Consider the following 20,323-nt stretch of genomic DNA (forward strand, 5'->3'; position numbering starts at 1 on the left):
GCTGGGGCCGTAGAGTGGTAGAATGGATTCAGCTTTCTAACTCCCTCCCTGCCTCCTGGTCCTCTTGCAAGCAGGCTGATTAACATCTCTCTCTCTCTCTTCAGAGCCAGAAGACGTGTTTACAAACAAGGACAAGGTCCAAAAGGAGGTGAAGGCTGCACTGTCAGAAAATGCCACATTGAGCTGCGAGGTGGCCCAGGAGAAGACCGATGTGAAATGGTACAAGGAGGGGAAACTGATCACCGCGAGCAAGAAGTTCAAGGTGGAGTTGGAGGGCAAATCGCGTCGGCTGGTGGTGGGTCAGGTGGAGAAGAAAGATGCTGGGGAGTACACCTGCGAGGCTGCTGGCCAGAAACTGACCTTCAAGATTGTTGTCACAGGTGGGAGATATGTTGGTTGTCATCACAGAAAGGTCCATGAATTCCCTTTACTACAGAGCAAAACGAATCACCCTCTAGGGTACAGGGTCTGCATTGCCCAGATTTTCATTGAGTAAGTGAGGTTGATCAGGCAACCAGCTTGCGTGCATCCATTGTCGCACAAATGCCTATAGCTAGATGTCTTCATCTGTGAGATGAATCCGACTCAGCGGTTCTTCTTTTCTGATTTTAGCATAAAGAAAAGTTAAACAAGTTTACATATGCTGTTGTGATTTATAGGGATAAAGGTAGGGTCAGCTCCCAGATGTGTAGAAAAATAAGTCTGGAGTCATGCTCAAGAAGCACCTAGATTGGGCAAGGCTTACATTGGAGTCCAAGTGGCAGATGAGATTGGGTTCTTCTATGTGCATTTTGTTAAGGAACAAAAAGTCAGATTTCTTGTGGATCCATGGGGATGGGAAGAATGTTAGCTCCCAGGACATTGGTTCATTTTGCTCAGAAATAGCTGATGTGTTGTCCTCAGGCTGTACAGAGGGCCATGTCCTGTCTGAGGGTATCTTAGCTGTGAGTGGGACCATGCCAAAATGACAGAGCTGTGGCAAAGTCTTATAAGCAGGATGTTTCATTTGGGTTTGAACACTTTGGACAGCATGAATATATGCGTGATTTTTTAAATTGCGTGTCCCACTCCACAGAAGCAGAGGATGCATTTATCAACAAGGACAAAGTGAAGAAAGAGGTGAAAGCTGCACTATCAGAAAACGCCACGCTGAGCTGCGAGGTGGCCCAGGAGAAGACTGATGTGAAATGGTACAAGGAGGGGAAACTGATCACCGCGAGCAAGAAGTTCAAGGTGGAGTCGGAGGGCAAATTGCGTCGGCTGGTGGTGGGTCAGGTGGAGAAGAAAGATGCTGGGGAGTACACCTGCGAGGCTGCTGGCCAGAAACTGACCTTCAAGCTTGACGTCACAGGTGAGGGTTTATCTGATTACATATTTTTTTGCTATAGCTATAAAGAAAGTTTCCTAGTGACACAGGTTTACTTCCAGCCTTGATCTATATGGGTCTGCAACAGAACTTAAGTGGTTATTGTTAAAGGGCAGTATTAAGGGTATGTGTTTGGATGTTTTGGGAAAGAGAAAAGTCCATTTAGACTGGTATTCTTTCCCTGATTTTGATCAGGAATGTTTATTAAGAAAAAGGATGTAAGAACAAGCATACAACAATCTTTCCACTCTTTAGGAGTCTGTAGTTCCACTCTAACAATCTGTAGTTTCTATCTCTGCTGGGACAGAGTTTTTCTGCCACATGTATACAAGACATGGCTTTGTTGAGAGAATTTGCCAATATAACTTCATGAAAAATTGCGTAACACATCAGATCGGTATTCATAGTTTGTGTATGTTGCTGAATCATCAATGCATACATTTCTGTCCTTGCTGCTAGTTATTTTTGTGGAAAATAGTACCCAGTACTGCCTTTCTCATCTTCCTTGCTTCTGTCTTCCTTGAAAGGGTTATGAGGGAAGAATACCTAAATTTGACGTAGATATTTCTTTTCTGATTATGGACCAAAAGAAAAGGTCAGACACATGCAATTAAAAGCACATCCCAGGAAGTGATGTGGGGCAATACAATTGGATTCAGTGCAAAGACTTGCCTTATCTTTCTTTCAATGGATTCACTCAACACTAGAATCTAACCATGTCTATCTAGAATTGTGTGCATCTACGCAGCCTGCTGCACCAGTCGCACCTCTGACCTTTTTATTTTGGACCCAGTTATGAATGTGATTATTTATCTTCCATGCTGGAGGTGGTTTGTGGCTGGCCTGCTACCAGCGTGGCCCGAGTAAAAGCACTGAGATTAATGTGGCTGCCAGTTGTGGGTCTTGCTGGGGTGCAAGCGGTCATGGTTTAACCCCAGCCAGCAACTGAGTACCGCACAGCTGCTTGCTCACTCCCCCCCTGCAGCTGGATAGGGGGGAGAGTGTTGGAAGGGTAAAAGTGAGAAAACTCATGGGCTGAGATAAGAACAGTTTAATAATGGAAATAAAATAAAATAATAATAAATTGTAATGAAAAGGAAAATAACAGAGAGAGAGAAATAAAACCCAAGAAAGACAAGTGATGCAAATGAAAACAATTGCTCACCACCAACGAACCGATACCCAGCCAGTCCCTGAGCAGCAGCCCTCTGGCCAACATTCCCCCTAGTTTTATTTCTGAGTGTGACATCATATGGTATGCAATATCCCTGGGGTCAGCTGGAGTCAGCTGTCCCAGCTGTGTCCCCTCCCAACTCCTTGTGTACCCCCAGCCTGCTCACTGGTGGGGTGAGAGGCAGAAGAGGCCTTAACTCTGTGTAAGCACTGATCAGCAATAATGAAAACATCTCTGTTTTCAGCACAAATCCCAAACATAGCCCCATCCTAGCTATTAAGAAGAAAATTAACTCTATCCCAGCCAAAACCAGCACACAAGCTCATTTGGTTTCATTCTGCTTGCTCTGCTATGTCTGCATTCTGTGCTGTACATTGCTGGGGAGTGACCCGACAAGGAAACTGGAGACAAATCTGCCTCATTCTCCTTTGTGTTTGGCAACTCTCCTTTGTGACAGAAAAACTATGGAGATACTTATTCCATGGCTCAGTTATGTGACCTTTTTTCTATAGCTCTACGCAGGCTGTAGGAATAGTATAGGGTGAGACCTATAGATCACTATTTTATTTCAAACAATGAATGCATTTGATAGCAGAAGCTGTTGGAAAAATTGTAGTAGATTATAAATGAAACTGTGAAAGGCAGAAATTAATGAAGGATCTTATCACACTGAAGGAAGAGCTCTTCTTAGATTCTTGTGGAAGGATCTTCTCATCTGGGACCAGGAGATCTTTATCCTCTGCTGGATGCAACAAGGCGCTGAAATGCCCTCAGCAATTGTTTGTGCTTGCAACTTAGCCCAAAAGTCTGTTTCTGAGCAAAGCTGTTGACAGCAATAATGGAGGGGGTTGCATGAGGCTTTTGGATGAAAACCCAAAGATTAGCTTGCTTTTAGGACTTCTGAGAAACAGTCATATTCATGAGAGAAAATTCCATGGCTTGGACTGGGGGTTCACTTTTTTGGGAAATAGCACCGTTCTCTTCAGGTTGACATAGGGGGGACCTCAAATCACCAACCTTCTCTGCATCTTACATCTGCTCTGTAAACAGGGATAAGAAGCGTCCTACCTCATGGAAGTGTTTTTGATATCACAGGCTTTGAGGGACTTGGGTACCATGGAAAGGGGGGCAGGCATTTTGCCTGCAATTTATAGATGAGTGTTGCCCAAGCCTGTTGCTGCCAAAGAGAGGCCATTACTCAGATTTTGGAAATGGGTAAATACAAGAAAGTAGAACAGAGAAGAATAGGCTCCCTCTTGCCACTGAGAGATTTTTACTGGTCACTTTAAAGGCAGAAATGGTGGGACCCAGTTGGGTTCTCCTTCAAGACTCCCAAGGAATTATACTGTAGAACCAGAACTAGAAAATGGATCTTCTGACCCTCTGTGCTTTAACCCTAGATCACCTTTTTGGTTTCTTTTTTCCCCCACTTTACTGTTGATTAATGATACAGCTGAGCAGGAGTACCAACTTGAGTTTGTGTAAGAAGTACCATTCCCCTGAGGGAAATTCAAACAACTGAAAGCCCTCACTGAAGAGAGTTGCCCAAGATGGAATGTAACATGTGAGCTTAGGAGTCCCTCACTCAGTTAGCCTCCTTGTGTAACTTCCATTGCTTTGTATTGAAGGGCAAAACATCTACCTAGAGTGAAGGTGAGGGCCAAAATGAATGAATTAGCCTGTAGGAGAACACTTTCTAGGAGCACTGGCTTGTTATCTTCAGAAATGTGATACGAAGAGCTCTGAAACATGAAACCCACACTCTGCATCATGGCCCCGCTTCTTCCCTTGTCAACATATATTTCTGGTGCTAGAGTATCCCTCGCTAGGTGTCTTAACCTCATTCACAAGCTTGGATCCAGCCTGACTTTTGGCAAGTCTTGCTTTATTACTACAGTTCCTGACCCCAGAGACACAGCTTTCTGGCAGAGCTGTCCTTTTCCCCATTCCTTATTTGTGCTTTGCCTTTTAAAGGATTTTAAAGGGTCGTTGCATACTTTTTAGCTGGCCTTGCTGATCTTTTCCTTCCTGCTTTTCCACTGGGTAGGATGTAGATTCTGAACACTTCAGTGTGAAGATACCAGATCCCACATTGGTTCTTGAACAAATCATTCATCTTTTCTTCCTTAATTAGTTCTCATAACTCATACAAGTTTGCTAGTTCCAAATACGTCTGTTACAGAGATATTTTTGTTAATTCCTGTATTTACTTTAGGCTAGACCATCTTACAATCCCTGTATCCAAGGTTATTTCCCATGCCCAGCTTCTAAAATTACGTTCTTGGAATTTACCAAAATCAAGCCTAAAATCAAATTACTGTTCTTAATTCAATGTCTGCCTGATTGGAAAATTTGACAGCTATTACATCTGGAAATCCAAGATGCTACTGGCACAGCTCCAGTGGAGGCAACCAAGATGACTAGGAGGCTGGAGCACATGTCGTATTTATTCAGGCTGGAGAAGAGAAGGCAAAAGGGAGCTTTTATTGCAACCTGTGACTATCTAATGGGAAGATTTAGAGTCCACATCTCCACATTCTTCTCAAAGGTGCATGGTGATAGGAGAAGCAGCAAAGTATACAAGTTGGAACATGGAAGGTTCTGAAAAGATATTAGGAAAAACTTGCACCATTAGGGTGGTCAAGCTCTAGAACAGGAGCCTTGAGGTTGTGGGATCTCCATCACTGGAGGTATTCAGAACACAGTGGGACATGGCCCTAAGTAACTCAATGTAATTTTATCTGCTGTGAGTGGGGAAGTGGGACTGGATGACCTCCAGAGATCACTCCTAGCCTAAATTATTTTATGACTGTGATTTTCTACTATTAGTAGCACATGTTCTGTAAAATATGCCTGGGAACTGATGCTGTTCCATAAGGACACAACTCCATATAAATCTTTGTAAAGGTACTCCAGTTGTTATAACCCTTATCATTTTTTTCCTGAAAATTACTTGGACCCAAATATAGGGACAGTGCTGGCAAATGAAGGATCCTGACTGGAGTTATGTCCTGTTTACTGTGAATATGCAGCCCAGTCATTTCTGTGAGTGAACAGAACTTGCCCTGCTTCCCCAAGAGAACCCATCCTGCTTGGCCTGCAGAGAGTGACCGTACAGAGTGTGTGTAGGAAAGTTGGTGTAAGCCTAAAGATAAGGCATGGCAGTTCTTCTTGCTTCCCAAATGAGCAGCAGACAAGAACTCTGCTGTCTGGAAGCAAGCTGTTCCTGCCAGAGCTTCATCAAGCATTTGCTTAACTCTGACTCTGTTAGCCTTTTTAACCTTACAGCTGCTTTATTTAAACTGTAGTCTAACAGGAGGTCTCCCATTGAAAACCCAGTACCATATGATCTTGGAGTCAAAGCTTTAATTTTCATGGCCTTTTTTCTAGACTTTTCCTTCTTTCCAATCTTGCAGATGATGTGTTTGAACACAAAGACAAAGTTCAAAAGGAGGTAAAGGCAGTGCTGAAGGAGAACACCACGTTGAGCTGCGAGGTGGCCCAGGAGAAGACTGATGTGAAATGGTACAAGGAGGGGAAACTGATCACCGCGAGCAAGAAGTTCAAGGCGGAGTCGGAGGGCAAATCGCGTCGGCTGGTGGTGGGTCAGGTGGAGAAGAAAGATGCTGGGGAGTACACCTGCGAGGCTGCTGGCCAGAAACTGACCTTCAAGATTGTTGTCACAGGTGAGAGCAGATTCTTTGGCCCAGCCTTCCTGTTTCTAGAATATTTAGAAAAATGAGTATTATAATTATTACATATCTTTTATGTAAAACATTATAAAACCGTGAAAAGAGGGAGCTGCATCCTTGGAAAAACTTTGGGAGCTACCCATTGCTGTAGGACAAGGGCTGTGGAACAGGAAGTACTGGTTGCACATCTCCATCCTGACATGTTGGTGCAATGAGAACAGATCTGCACCGCAGCTGATTGTCAGTGCATTTCAGAGCAGGGTCATGGTGGAGAGTGGTAGGTTGTGTGCCCTCTTTTTCCTTCTCTTGGAAGGGCTCATTTCAGGTGGAGGGGAGAATATGGCAGTAAGGTTTGGTATATGTTAAGGTCTCTAGGTTGTCGTGTCAGTGGCAACTAGGGAAGGAAGGTGTCATGGAGCCTCGTTCGAGATGGATCACCCTGCTGGGGCCATAGAGTGGTAGAATGGATTCAGCTTTCTAACTCCCTCCCTGCCTCCTGGTCCTCTTGCAAGCAGGCTGATTAACATCTCTCTCTCTCTCTTCAGAGCCAGAAGACATGTTTACAAACAAGGACAAGGTCCAAAAGGAGGTGAAGGCTGCACTATCAGAAAACGCCACGCTGAGCTGCGAGGTGGCCCAGGAGAAGACCGATGTGAAATGGTACAAGGAGGGGAAACTGATCACCGCGAGCAAGAAGTTCAGGGTGGAGTCGGAGGGCAAATCGCGTCGGCTGGTGGTGGGTCAGGTGGAGAAGAAAGATGCTGGGGAGTACACCTGCGAGGCTGCTGGCCAGAAACTGACCTTCAAGCTTGACGTCACGGGTGAGTGAATTTGCTGCATCTGTTTTACCTCCTGAAAAAAATGAAGGAGAGAAAGTTATGTAGCTTGGCAAATTCCATCCCAGCAGGCAGTGATGGAGCCAGTAATAAATTCTGCTGTTTTACTCATGTGGTTGTGTTCCAAGTATTAGATCTGTCTCCCTTCTTTGAAAACTAAGAATGCAGTAGATTTCCATAGCCCAAGGCCAGGGCAGGCTGAAGATCTTTGGGGAATTTCCCTGGGAATCTGGTGGAGATGTACTGATAACAAAATGAGAATTCAATAATTACAGGAGAAATTAAAGGACACAGAAAGTCTTCTGAGCACAAGTGTTCTCTTGCAAATGCTCCTTCCTTAAATAAATTGTCTCTTTATGATGGAGGAAACCATTTTATTATGGCCTCTGCTAACTCAAAGGACATACTAGAACTGGTCTCAGAAGCAGTAGCTGAGGAAACCAGCACTCTTCACCCTGGCATTAGCAAGAACAGGATTTAACCTTGACATCCCTCAGTTGGATCTTGATGGTTTTAAAGCAGATTGAGGAGTGCCTATATTAGATTGCTTTTTGATTCTGCCATGGTGCAGTGTTAAGTAAATACCACAGGGGCAGGCTAATTTTCATTCATTAGAGAAACATAGTTCTGGGATGATGCATCTTTGGAACATTTGGGAAATAAGGATATAGAGACAAAACAGGCTCACAAAGTGTGTTTCCCAAGACTAGCTTTGCTTTTGCTGGCAAAGAAAATTACAGCTCTTGGGTATTTTGGACAATTTCATGCTTGTCCTCTTACAGCAAACAGACTTCTTACAGACTGCATCCACTGGTGTGCTGCTGGACACTGGGATATGTGAACTTCTTTTCTGCAGATTTTGAAGAATGATAGTGGTGGAAATGAAAGCAACTTTGGGGTCATCTAAGCTGTCTTGGACTACCAGTAAAGGAGTCCTTCACTGGCACTTGATGCAGTCCAAATGTTAACAATTCAGTTGAGGGTGTTGGCAGGGAATGTGAATGGGAAATCCATCTAAGCACTACAATCCAAAGACCAATGCGTGCATTTGGGAAGGGGTGTGTGTGTGTAAGATTAATTTTCTAAATCTGCCTCCGTACCCTTAATTCCAGAGGTGGAAGATGCTTTCATCAACAAACAGAAAGTGAAGAAAGAGGTGAAAGCTGCACTATCAGAAAACGCCATGCTGAGCTGCGAGGTGGCCCAGGAGAAGACCGATGTGAAATGGTACAAGGAGGGGAAACTGATCACCACAAGCAAGAAGTTCAAGGTGGAGTCGGAGGGCAAATTGCGTCGGCTGGTGGTGGGTCAGGTGGAGAAGAAAGATGCTGGGGAGTACACCTGCGAGGCTGCTGGCCAGAAACTGACCTTCAAGCTTGACGTCACGGGTGAGAGCAGATTCTTTGGCCCAGCCTTCTTATTTCTGGAATATTTAGAAAAAAAGAATAGTATACTTATTACCTATCTCCTCTGTAAACCATTACAAAATCATTAAGACAGGATGCTCCATCCTTGAAAAACTTTGGGAGCTACCCATTGCTGAAGGACAAGGGCTGTGAAAAGGAAACTACTGATCGCACCTCCCATCCCCACATGTCGATGCAACCAGAACAGCTCTGCAATGCAGCTGATTTTCAGTGAATTTCAGAGCAGAGTCGTGGTGGAGAACAGTAGGGTGACTGCCCAATGTCTGCACTCAAAACCCAAAACAAACAAACAGAACCTCCACCAGAAAACAGTTCTCATGTTCTTCCAGTAGCTTTAGATGTGCATTGTCAAGTCAGAGGCTTGGTTTCCAGTGTTACCTGTAAGCCACGACAAGGGGATTGGGCAACATCGTATCTTGGAGAGAATTTGAATTTCTCTCTCTTTTCAGAACCAGAAGATGTGTTTACAAACAAGGACAAGGTCCAGAAGGAGGTGAAAGCTGCACTATCAGAAAATGCCACATTGAGCTGCGAGGTGGCCCAGGAGAAGACCGATGTGAAATGGTACAAGGAGGGGAAACTGATCACTGCGAGCAAGAAGTTCAAAGTGGAGTCGGAGGGCAAATCGCGTCGGCTGGTGGTGGGTCAGGTGGAGAAGAAAGATGCTGGGGAGTATACCTGCGAGGCTGCTGGCCAGAAACTGACCTTCAAGATTGTTGTCACAGGTGAGAGCAGATTCTTTGGCCCAGCCTTCCTGTTTCTAGAATATTTAGAAAAATGAATATTATTTCATAAGATTTTTTTCCTGTTGCGCTTCAAATTTTTGGTAAGATCATTGGGATGGCCTAGCTCTGATGTGGAAATGTGACAAAGAGTTACAAATACAGTTGTCTTTGTATCTTCCATGTAAAACATTTTAAAACCCTGAAAAGAGGGAGCTGCGTCCTTGGAAAAACTTTGTGAACTGCCCATCGCTGTAGGAAAAAGGCTGTGGAAAAGGAAGTACTGGTTGCACATCTCCATCCTGACATGTTGGTGCAATGAGAACAGATCTGCACCGCAGCTGATTGTCAGTGCATTTCAGAGCAGGGTCATGGTGGAGAGTGGTAGGTTGTGTGCCCTCTTTTTCCTTCTCTTGGAAGGGCTCATTTCAGGTGGAGGGGAGAATATGGCAGTAAGGTTTGATACATGTTAAGGTCTCTAGGGTGTCGTGTAAATGGCAACTAGGGAAGGAAGGTGTCATGGAGCCTCGTTCGAGATGGATCACCCTGCTGGGGCCGTAGAGTGGTAGAATGGATTCAGCTAACTCCCTCCCTGCTTTCTGGTCCTCTTTTAAAGTTGTATGACTAATGTGTGTTCTGGAGAACAAGAGGATTTCACCGTTTGGATGTAAGATGAGCTTAGCTTTTCTCAAGGTTGCATGAGAAGTAATAACAGAGTCCTGAACACATTAGTCCTGGTCTAGCACCCTTCTCACTTAACAAAATGACCTAAGAGGCAACTACTGAGAACCAAAGAAATCAATGATATGTGACTGTGACACAGCACAGGACAGCTCCTGCCTCTAAAAATTCATTACTTTGCAATCAGCTTCAACCAAAATGTATCCTGCCTCATCTGACCCTGCCATAGAAGGATCTTATGAACCATCCAGGCAATCTTCTAGCTTTCTGCCATTGGCATATTAATTTTTGTGTGATTAGTGACAAAGCTTTTAAAAACACAAAAAAACAAACAAAACCCCCCAAAATCCCACCACACAACAGTCTTCATGTTCTTTCAATAGCTTTAGGTGTGCATTGTCAAGTCAGAGGCTTGGTTTCCAGTGTTACCTGTAAGCCATAATAAGGGGATTGGGCAACATCGTATCTTGGAGAGAATTTGAATTTCTCTCTCTTTTCAGAGCCAGAAGACGTGTTTACAAACAAGGACAAGGTACAAAAAGAGGTGAAAGCTGCACTATCAGAAAACGCCATGCTGAGCTGCGAGGTGGCCCAGGAGAAGACCGATGTGAAATGGTACAAGGAGGGGAAACTGATCACCGCGAGCAAGAAGTTCAAGGTGGAGTCGGAGGGCAAATCGCGTCGGCTGGTGGTGGGTCAGGTGGAGAAGAAAGATGCTGGGGAGTACACCTGCGAGGCTGCTGGCCAGAAACTGACCTTCAAGCTTGACATCACGGGTAAGACATACCTTGCCTGAATTACATGAGAGGATAATAAAATAATAAGTATTACACTATGACCCAGTTGCAGTAGTCTGGGCTTTGCTGCAGCCTGTAGCGTTCACCTGATTTTCTGTACCTGGTTGCCTGGACTTGTAGAAATGGGAATATTCAGCTTTAGCATGGCTTAAAGTCCTATCATGTTCTTAGTCTGTGTCTATAATAATAGTTACAGATATAACAGAAATAATAATCAACATACTATTGAGATCTCTCCCATTCGTGGGATCCCAAAGTGTGATTCTTGTGCATCGAACCTCGTGAAAGGAAAGACTTGTTCAAAAATCCTTTTCTTGTTAGACTGCCAATCCCACTTCTGAAAACTGAGAGGCTGGAATATGTTTTGTCATTTACAATTTCAGCAGTGGCATGCCTCGAGATAGGTTGAAAACTCAGCACTTTTTCTGAATTTGGGCTGTTGTGTGTTTGAGATCTCAGCCTTCTGAGATGCCTTACTACTTCTGCCAGGTGCTAAATGTCTCTTTGTATGAAAGACTCCCAGCAATTGGTCTTTTGGAACAGGATTCTCAAGGTGCCCAAACCACTTTAAGCACGTGATGCTAAAGGGAGTGTTGCCATTGCAACAATCTTGGGTAACTTGCCAGCCATGATCCTGACTTACCCGAGCACTGTAGGGAGACCATATTTCTTTTGTCCCTTTGACAGTCACATTTGTGACAACAGAAGAGACCATGAAGAGTCTGTTCCAGAAGCCCATAGTGCTATATTTGTGTCCCAGGTCTTAAGTAAAAGGAATTTGGGAGCTTTTGGTGATTTGCAGGACAGAAGTTCTTTGGGAACATTTGAATTAAATATTTTTTGCATGGTGGCTTGCAACCATAGGGTTGATGTCAAGGACCCTCTCGGTCCTTTCCACTCCTAGGCTTTTACTTCCCTATTTTCCACAAGGTGATTTGGTCATACAGAAGGGTAGATATTGCCCAGTGAAGGCAACCGGTTTTGGAAAGTGACAACCTAAATATTTTCCAAACCTGTGCACAGAAATCTGTAAGATTGATCTCATTTTAATCCCTCAATCAATATTTTCTTCCTTTTCTGTGCTCAGAGCCAAAACCTGCATTTATAAACCAGGAAAAGGTCCAGAAGGAGGTGAGTGCTGTCCTGACCGAAAGTGCCACCCTCAGCTGTGAGGTAGCACAGGATGCAACTGAAGTGAAATGGTACAAAGACGGAAGATTGCTCATTTCCTCGAGAAAATTCAAAATAGAAACTGTGGGCAAAACCCGGCGCCTGGTTATAGAGCAGCTGGAGAAGAAAGATGCTGGAGAATACATCTGTGAGGCTGCAGGCCAGAAGCTGACCTTCAAGTTGAAACCAACTGGTGAGGAGTCACCTAAGCAGCTCTCTTTGTGGCTTAGAGGAAAACTGGATAGTCCCTGCCCAGTGGCCACGGTGCAGCCACCATTTTCCCTGGAGCAACATCGGTGAACCTTGTCACACGTTAATTTGACCTTTTTAATCTAGCAGTGTGGAGGTGGGAAATTTGACTGAAGGCTTTTTTTTGACTATGGAAATGCTATATAGTTTTTTGCTTAGCATCTCCTTTGCACACCCCATCACCCAACTTTTAATTGGTGGGAAGCTGAAAATAGAAGTGGGAAGTTTTGAAGACCAGAAATAGAGCTATGGAGAAAGGTGACTAAGAAAAGCTGGTCTGCTGCTAGTGTGTGCCCCCAAACTGCGCAATTTTGTGGCAAAGTGTTGTACAAGACAGAGAAGAAGCCAAGAGAAAGGGAATAGAACAAGCAGAAAAGAAAATAGGCCATAAATTCAGCTTTAGCATATGAATATTTCTTCTTAATTAGATCTAAAATCCTAAAAATGGGAGAGGAAATAATTATACAGGTCATTTTACTTCTAAGAAACAAGCTTTTTGTGGGCAGCAGATAAAATGTGTGTTTGCATTTCCTTTCCTTTGCTTCTCTTCTAAGCAGAAGCTCTGGGTTGCCTGAGAGATCATTTTCTTTCTTCCCACTCAGTAAAAGATTACACCAGCCACAATTATTCAGCCATATTCCCTGGGTTATTACAGGTTATGGATGAGCTGGTGTTGTGAGTCATGAAGAGAGAGTAATAGAAAATCGCTGTTGAGGATTTGAGATTTAAGTTATTAGTTTTCCTATTTTAATGTCTTTCCTAGAACCAGAGGCTAAATTTGAAAATAAAGTTGTCCAGAAAGAGCCTCTCATTGTTCAAGAACATGAAAGCATCACACTGACTACTTCAGTAACGCCTGAAACTGCTGCAGTAAAGTGGTTCAAGGATGGAACAGAAATCAAGGCGAGCAAGAAATATGAGATCAAGAGCGAGGGGGCATCCAGGACCCTGACGGTGAACCTGGCTGAGAGCACAGACACTGCCGTGTACACTTGCCAGACAAAGAACGACAAGCAGGAATTCAAAGTAAAGGTGAAAGGTGAGCAACGAGCAGTGCACAGGTCATGTCCCAACCCAATGGCTATGTTTCCCTCATGGTAGGGTGGAGGTGAAGTCCAATCTCTCTCTAAAACTGTCCCAACCTCAAGGCTTGAACTGCTGTTGCAGCTGCTGTGGCTGGCCCACCATGGGCTGGCAAAGTTCTCCTGCTTCCAAATACCCAATTTTTGTCCTTTGCTGGCCACTCAGGGGAACAAGGAGGCCTACGACAGGTGCTTTTCCTGGTGTCTGCTCCCCACTGTCATCATGCTGTTTCTGCCTCCTCCTAACCCCCGTAGCTGGGCTATGACAGCCTTAGCTTTTCCCCGCTCTGCTCACAGGCATGGCAAAGCTGATGAGGATATAGAGGAATGTTGTGTGATGAGAAGATTTGTGAGTTAGTCACACGGGGAAACAGGACCTGAATTGTGTCTTCCTCTGTTCCTGGGATGGTGCACCTGGGATGCTGTTCCCTAGTCAAGGCTAAGGCTGTAAGTTGACAAGGAGGACAAAGTACAGCTGGTCCACAGATGGAAATGAGAAGGGTGATGTCCCAGAGCAAAAAGCCTGCTCCTTTCTCTTCAGATACTCACACTGGAGATTTCTGCAGCTGACATGCACCCCCTCAGCTCCCTTTGGAGTCGTTGTGGAGGAGTGGTTGCTAATAGGTCATGATACATCTGACCTATTGAAATGTCTCCTTCGGGATGAAAGAAATCACAACCTGGATTTCCTTGACTCCATTGGCTGTGTCTCCAGTGACAGAAGAGACAAAGGTGGCTGGAGGTTGTGCATCCATATGGATTTTTACATTTGTTCAGGCAAATCAGGCTCTGATGTAAAAACACCACACAGTCTCATTGGGTATGAAATTAGAAAGAAAGGAAGGCAAAACCCAATCCTGTTTAAAAGCACTGTTCTTGCTTTACAGAATGATAATGATATTAAAATTGATGTCAAAGGAATCTCCCTAATTTTCCACCTTTCTGCTTTGTCTGTCTATCCTGATCCCCAAATTTGTTGGGTTTTTGTTTTTCTTTTAAAGTTGGCCAGAAACGGTTTCTTAGAACAGGTTTCTTCTCTTTTTCTTTCTCATCATTTTTTCCTTCTTCGGCATCTCAGAAATCCCAGTGAAGTTTACCAAAAAACTTGAAGCTGTTAATGCTGAGATTGGAGGCAGTGTCTCTTTGACCTGTGATGTGAGCCATGCCAAAGGGAAGGTGGTGTGGTGCAGGAATGGAGTTCAGATCAAGCCCAGCAAGCGTTTCCAGATTCATGAGGAAGGGGTCAAGCGAACACTGACAATAACAGGCATCCGGGCTGAGGACGAGGGAGAGTACTCCTGCGAGTCCAGAGATGACAAGAGCAGCATTACCATCACCCCCAAAGGTATGTCTCTAGAACTGCATGGTGACAACATGGAGGGATCCTTGGGTTTTGTCCTCAACCATTACAACTCTGCAAATCTGAGCTTGGTCATGTGTTTGTGCTGTCTCCTGTGTTGACAGCAAAATACAAAACTCCACTTCCTCTCTCAGTGTCAGTGGAACTTCTATTTGTGAAGAACGTAATGATTTTTGGGACCTGTTGAGCTCTCTTAATATGTGGGAAAATTGACCTTCATATTGCATTTGAGGCTGGAATTAAGTATCCCAAATCTAAAATGGAATTTTTTTCCCCTCTTTGTTTTCATCTCTCTTCTGGCATCTCTATACACAAAACTTACTCAGATATGGGAAACTTAATGACTTGTGATCAATTGTGTAAGTAATAAAAATTGATGCTTCTGATAATATCACCTAAGCTTTTGGCTCTTTGAAGGTGTTTTATGCCATGTCTTAAAGATGTGCTCCTAAATGTTTTATTCCTATCCATTAGCTCCCAGAGTGGTGAAATTCGTTACGAGTCTCAACAACGTGGTCTCTGAGGAAGGAAAAGAGGCTGTGTTCAAGTGCACTGTCTCTCCCAGTGATGCTGTGGTCACTTGGCTCAGGAATGGTGTCAAGATTGAAGCCAGCAAGAAGTATGTGATCTCGCAGAAGGACACGAACCACAGCCTCACCATCACTGACCTGACGCTGGAAGATGCAGCTGAAATCTCTGCCAATGCTGAGGGTGTAGAAAGCACAGCCAATCTCAGAGTCCGAGGTAGGAGGTGATAATGTCCCTTTGACAGGCTGTCACTGATGCTATGTGGCCTTTCCCCTGACTGATTATGACAGCAGTAGGGAAATTCTGCTTTTGCATCATTAAATATGGATGCCCAGAATGCATTGGGATTGGAGATACATGAGCCACCTTTTTAATTCTCTCTGAAACCTTGATTTCTGGATCCTCTACATTCTTACTAATATTTCTTCTCCTTTGGCAGAGGCCTCAATCTCATTCAAGAAGAAACTGGAGCCCAGAACAGTTGAAGAGAGGGACACAGTGACCTTGGAGGTAGAGCTGACCAAGCCTGCAGAGGTGAAGTGGATGAGGAACAGCATCGTATTGAAGCCCAGTGAAAAAATAGACATCAAAGCTGAGGGAACAAAGCATACCTTGGTGGTTAAGGACATCTCCTTTGCAGACAGGGGCTTCTACTGCTGTGAGAGTCCTGATGACAAGACCCAAGCCAAGATCAATGTGGAAAGTAAGTTGAATGATTGCCAGTTCTATAAATACCCTGAACGGGGTTTGGAGGTGGACTCTGGTCTCTTCCATTAACATAACAGCCACTGCCACCCCCACTTGCCATGGGGACATGGGGACACAACCATGGGCTTGGCCACCAGTCAAATGACTGAGAGGAGGTGGAAGCAAAGGCAGTAAACAGAGAGTGGCTGGCTGAGTCTTATTGCCTCCATCTCATCCCGCCAGCTTTCAGTTACGTTGTTGACCATTAAGCTTCTCAGGTGACTCTTCTCTTTCCTCTGAAATTTCTCATTCTCTGGTACACTCTTTTTTTTCTTTGTATGGTTTTTAGCAAACCATTGCCTCTTCAGCCATCCATTGCCCTAATTCTTCTCTGCAAACCATCTGTTTCAGAATGTCTCTTTATAGTCAGTCAGTGTTAAAAATACTACAAAAGCAAATCTTCTATCTGAGGGTGCTGCCCTTTCAAGTAAGCTAATGCTGTCTCAGTTGTAGCCCTGTACTTCTGTTCTTTTTCCTACATCCTTTTGTCATGATTGTTACAGGATAGATGAAGACAGGATTTAAGCACTTAAGGACTATCTAATTTTGCCTGTAAAGCCCCTGCCACCAATTGGTGTTGTGTAGGTCATAAATAATAGGTAAGGAAGGACCTGATAACGGAATTCAAGTATATAAAGGATGTTATAAAGTGGCAGGGAACAATCTGTTCTCCATGTGGAAATAACGCCAGGAAATAATGGATTTCAATTGCAATGAGAAAGATCCAGGTTATACAATAAAAAAGCTTTTTAATGGTTGGATGACTGAATAGGTTGTCTGAAGAGGTTTTGCGGCCTCCATCATGGGTTTAAGAAAAGGTTGGTGAAGTATCTGTCTGGGATGACGTAAAGAGCTGAACATGTCCTAGAGCAGGAGAGAAGAGCTAGATGATTTTTCTAGGTCTTTCTAACCTTATAATATTGTGGTCTTCTGATGGTATCAAAGATATGAAAAATTGATGACAGGCCGTCTCATACGGAGCGGGGTTTGTCAAATCACTTTCATGCACTGCTAAGGCAGCTTCATCTTCAAAAATCTTCCTGGCTGACAGTTGTCAAAACCCCACTGCTTTAGCATCCTGATATGGGGCAGTTATCACTTCTGTTGGCAGTTTCTCATCTTTTTTCCAAACTGAATAGCTCTAGAAAAAACCGAGACATTACCAGTGACTAGCAGCTGGTAGATTAGGCTTGGATTCATGCAGCCTAAATCTAGCACATCAGTTTCAGCTCCTTCTGTAGTCAACAGAGAGGAAAAAAAAAAAGACCTCCAGAGAGTGTTTTAATCCTTAGATGCACTGAATTACCTTTGGAATGTCTTTCTGGCTATTCAAGGAACCATGGGTGACTATGACCCTGACTTAGAACTAGATTCAGGTTTACTGTCTCAGTTAAATGGGATGAACTGGGTCCACAGAAGATAAAGAAATATAGCACTTGTGTGGTCACAATGTGTTGGAAGAGTGCAGTGCAGCATGGGGCAGTTTGCTGCTCCATTCTCTTTCACACATTGCATCCCAAGATTTTGTAGGAGTTTGGTGTTTTGGGTTTTGTTTTGTTTTGTTTGTTGTTTTTCTTTTTTCTAGACTCTGGGTGTTACTCAGCTGCCTTCCAGCAAGATGTTTCAGCAGTTGGTTGTAGATTCAGTTATACCTGGTTTTAGGCACTGGCTGTTACTATAGCCAAGTAGTAAAAAAAAAAAGATGGAACACTGTTTATATAGGAAGTAATTGGGTAGTCCTGATAGCTGCCAACAGTGTTTTGTGCAGGGTGAATCATGCAAGCATAAATGTGTATCTGTCTCTGGTTTATAAACTTCCTATTCTGATGGAGAGAGAGGATTTTGGGTTGTGCTTCCCGGGCTCCCAGCTGCATTGTCATCACTTACCCTTAGTGTCACTGTAAAAAGTAGCTCCTCTGTTGATGAACTGAGATAGTTTCATGCAGTGATGGAAACTCAAAGTGATCTGAGAATAACCATGATCAAAAAGAGGAATCCGCTCACTGTAGCAGGGAATTCTTTTCCCATATGATCATTCAAGCCTTAGTGATGAGATGCAGCGGGAAAGGGGCCATATACAAGAATCTCGCTAGACTATTTGTATTCTGCATCCAAGTCCTCCAGCTGAGACAGCACCAAGCTCTCACACTGCTTTACAGCAAAAGCAAGACTCTAAAAGTAGAAGTCTAAAATTATGCTCTGTTTTTTGGCATTTAAGCAAATGGCCTCTTTTTAGCAGAATGTGTTAGGGCTTACATTGAGGTCAGCAGAAGTTCTTTAAATGCTCACAGTCTGGGGAATTGAGCTACTACTATTTGGTTTAGGTATTTTGGTTTATTTGCTTTAGGTTAAGAAGCCTGATTTTAGAGGACCTTTATTTAAAAAACACCAAGCTGGACTGATACTGTTTGGTTTGAGATTGCTTTCAGAGCAAGGTAAATAAGGAATGGCTATGTGAAAATCATTAATTTACTGCAATATAAAAGCTGATTCATCAAAAGATAAGCATCTCTTCTGATCTTAAGATGCCAGGAGATCCCCAAAACAACTGGGCTGCTCAGACCAATAACATATCTGGCTGAATATGTATTTTCAGTTGTGACCAGGAGGAGATGTTTGTGGAAGACTTAAGTCACGGGTAAAGTGATCCTTCCTCTGGTACACCTCTAAGCTTTCACCAGGGAAAAGCATAATTAGGTCAATTAATTATAGCAGAAATTATACTGGGAATAAATCTCTTGACACAAAATATTGTCTATTAAAATAAATCCTGTAAAAGTTCTACCACTCCCCAAATGTTGCTGCTTTATGACAAGACCTTTGAAAAAGTTGTTTTTGGGGGGGTTTTTTGTTGTGGTTTTTTTTCCCCCCTGTCCTACATACACCTCCAGGTGAGGATATATCCAGGAGGCCACTTACTGAGTTAGAAATTGCTGTGCTGTTTAGTTAATGCTACGTAGATAGCAAGTCCCTTTTGCTATCTCCTTGGAATAATTTCAGTTTGATCCTTGGTCTAGCCACTGTTTGAGGGGCTGGTGTATCTATTAACCTAGGAGAAAGGTTAGACAGTAGCAGGTATATCGTGTTCAGTTTAGTGAATGAGGTACCCTGCAGGAATAGGGATGAGCTGCAAAATCAGATCAGAAATCGGGTGCTGATGCAACTTGTAGTGAGCAGAGTCAGGAGAGCTGGTGTCTTAGTTTGGGAAGCAAAGCAGCAGCTTCTGAAAGCATCTGTACTTCCCTCATTTGTCTGGTTCCAGAAATGTCCTTGGGGCAAATTTGTGTTTAAGTGGTTGTGACCTTGGAGAGGACCATGGGAGAGGAATCAGTGTGGTTTCCTAGAGAGAGGGGCTAGACAGGATCCTATATAGGATGTCTATGCTCCTCTGTACACCTGATGTGAGGTGTAACAGCAACAGAGGGGATGGGAAAGGTGTAAGGAGCTGGCTTTACATGGAGTTCACCACTGCCCTCCTGGGGAGAACAGTACTGTGCTTCTCTACCCAGTTTGTTTTTAAAGCACAGTCTACTCATATCACCTCTGTGGGACCTTTGTTCCCTGTTGTCCCCCATGTCCATAGGGGTAGGTGCCATCAAGAGATGTGTCTTCAGCCAGTGTCTTCTGGTGTCCTCAGCCCAGGAGCTGGGTCCAGGCCATGACCATGGAACAGAGCCCATAGCACACTCCTGGTCACGTTTGCATTCAGATCCTGGCTGAATGTGCATTATCTCTGCCAAACATGCACAAGAAAGGTGAAAATATTCCCAGGAGACCCATGGGGAGTTGAAGGTTTTTGTGAGTAATTCATGGCTTTGCAGAGGGGTGTTTTTGTTGTGGGTTTTTGTTTGTTTGTTTTTTTTTTTTTTTTTTTTTAAATTGGCAACTTAATTTCTTTTAAGTGTGAGTCAAGTTTAAATACTAAATCCATTTTACTGGCTGATAGGGCACTCATGTCTTGTAGTGGGAACAGCTAATATCCACCCAAAACACAGATGTTTTGTCCCCCAGGCTGGGAGGTGTCAGCGCACTTTACACTGTGTTGTGGACTTTTTCTTTTTACTAAAAGCTTTTTCCTCTCCCTGCTACTTCCCTCCCCCCCTCCCTTGTTTCATCCTAATTGAAGAGCTGCACAATATTGATTATTCTTTTATGGTCTATTAATCTCTAGTGATCATCTTTCTCTTGAATCATGCTTGAATAGTAAGTATTTTCAACAACACCCCTCACTGTCCAGCAAGAGCCTGGTCCCAGTGTAAATAATAACGGTGGTGTTTTCTTCTGTAGTGTTTCTTCCTGATGGTTGTTGGTGACCACCTCACCCAGCACAGGAATGCCTCTACTCTGTATGTGTACAACTTCAAAGCTTATTTCTGGCATAGACAGTGAGTGTGGTGGACCCTGATAGAAAAAGGGCCAGTTTGCCCTTTTTCTGCAATGTTTGGCTGACTGGTTTGTCCCAGCTGAACCACATCCATTTTAAGAAGGGCAG

General features: G+C 43.8%; 1 protein-coding gene across 1 annotated transcript in view; it reads left to right on the plus strand.

The window, feature by feature from the left end:
* OBSCN (obscurin, cytoskeletal calmodulin and titin-interacting RhoGEF) overlaps positions 1–20,323 on the plus strand; it is a 190,216-nt gene that overhangs the window by 34,375 nt on the left and 135,518 nt on the right. The window contains exons 11-22 of the mRNA XM_075704703.1: positions 105–380; positions 1,076–1,357; positions 5,957–6,226; positions 6,778–7,053; positions 8,181–8,456; positions 8,945–9,220; positions 10,399–10,674; positions 11,783–12,058; positions 12,878–13,153; positions 14,275–14,541; positions 15,031–15,300; positions 15,524–15,787. Coding sequence (XP_075560818.1) covers positions 105–380; positions 1,076–1,357; positions 5,957–6,226; positions 6,778–7,053; positions 8,181–8,456; positions 8,945–9,220; positions 10,399–10,674; positions 11,783–12,058; positions 12,878–13,153; positions 14,275–14,541; positions 15,031–15,300; positions 15,524–15,787 — 3,285 coding nt within the window. The remainder of the gene's footprint in view (positions 1–104; positions 381–1,075; positions 1,358–5,956; positions 6,227–6,777; positions 7,054–8,180; positions 8,457–8,944; positions 9,221–10,398; positions 10,675–11,782; positions 12,059–12,877; positions 13,154–14,274; positions 14,542–15,030; positions 15,301–15,523; positions 15,788–20,323) is intronic.

Source organism: Pelecanus crispus, chromosome 2 (genome assembly GCF_030463565.1).
Source record: "Pelecanus crispus isolate bPelCri1 chromosome 2, bPelCri1.pri, whole genome shotgun sequence".
NCBI classification, from domain to species: Eukaryota; Metazoa; Chordata; class Aves; order Pelecaniformes; family Pelecanidae; genus Pelecanus; species Pelecanus crispus.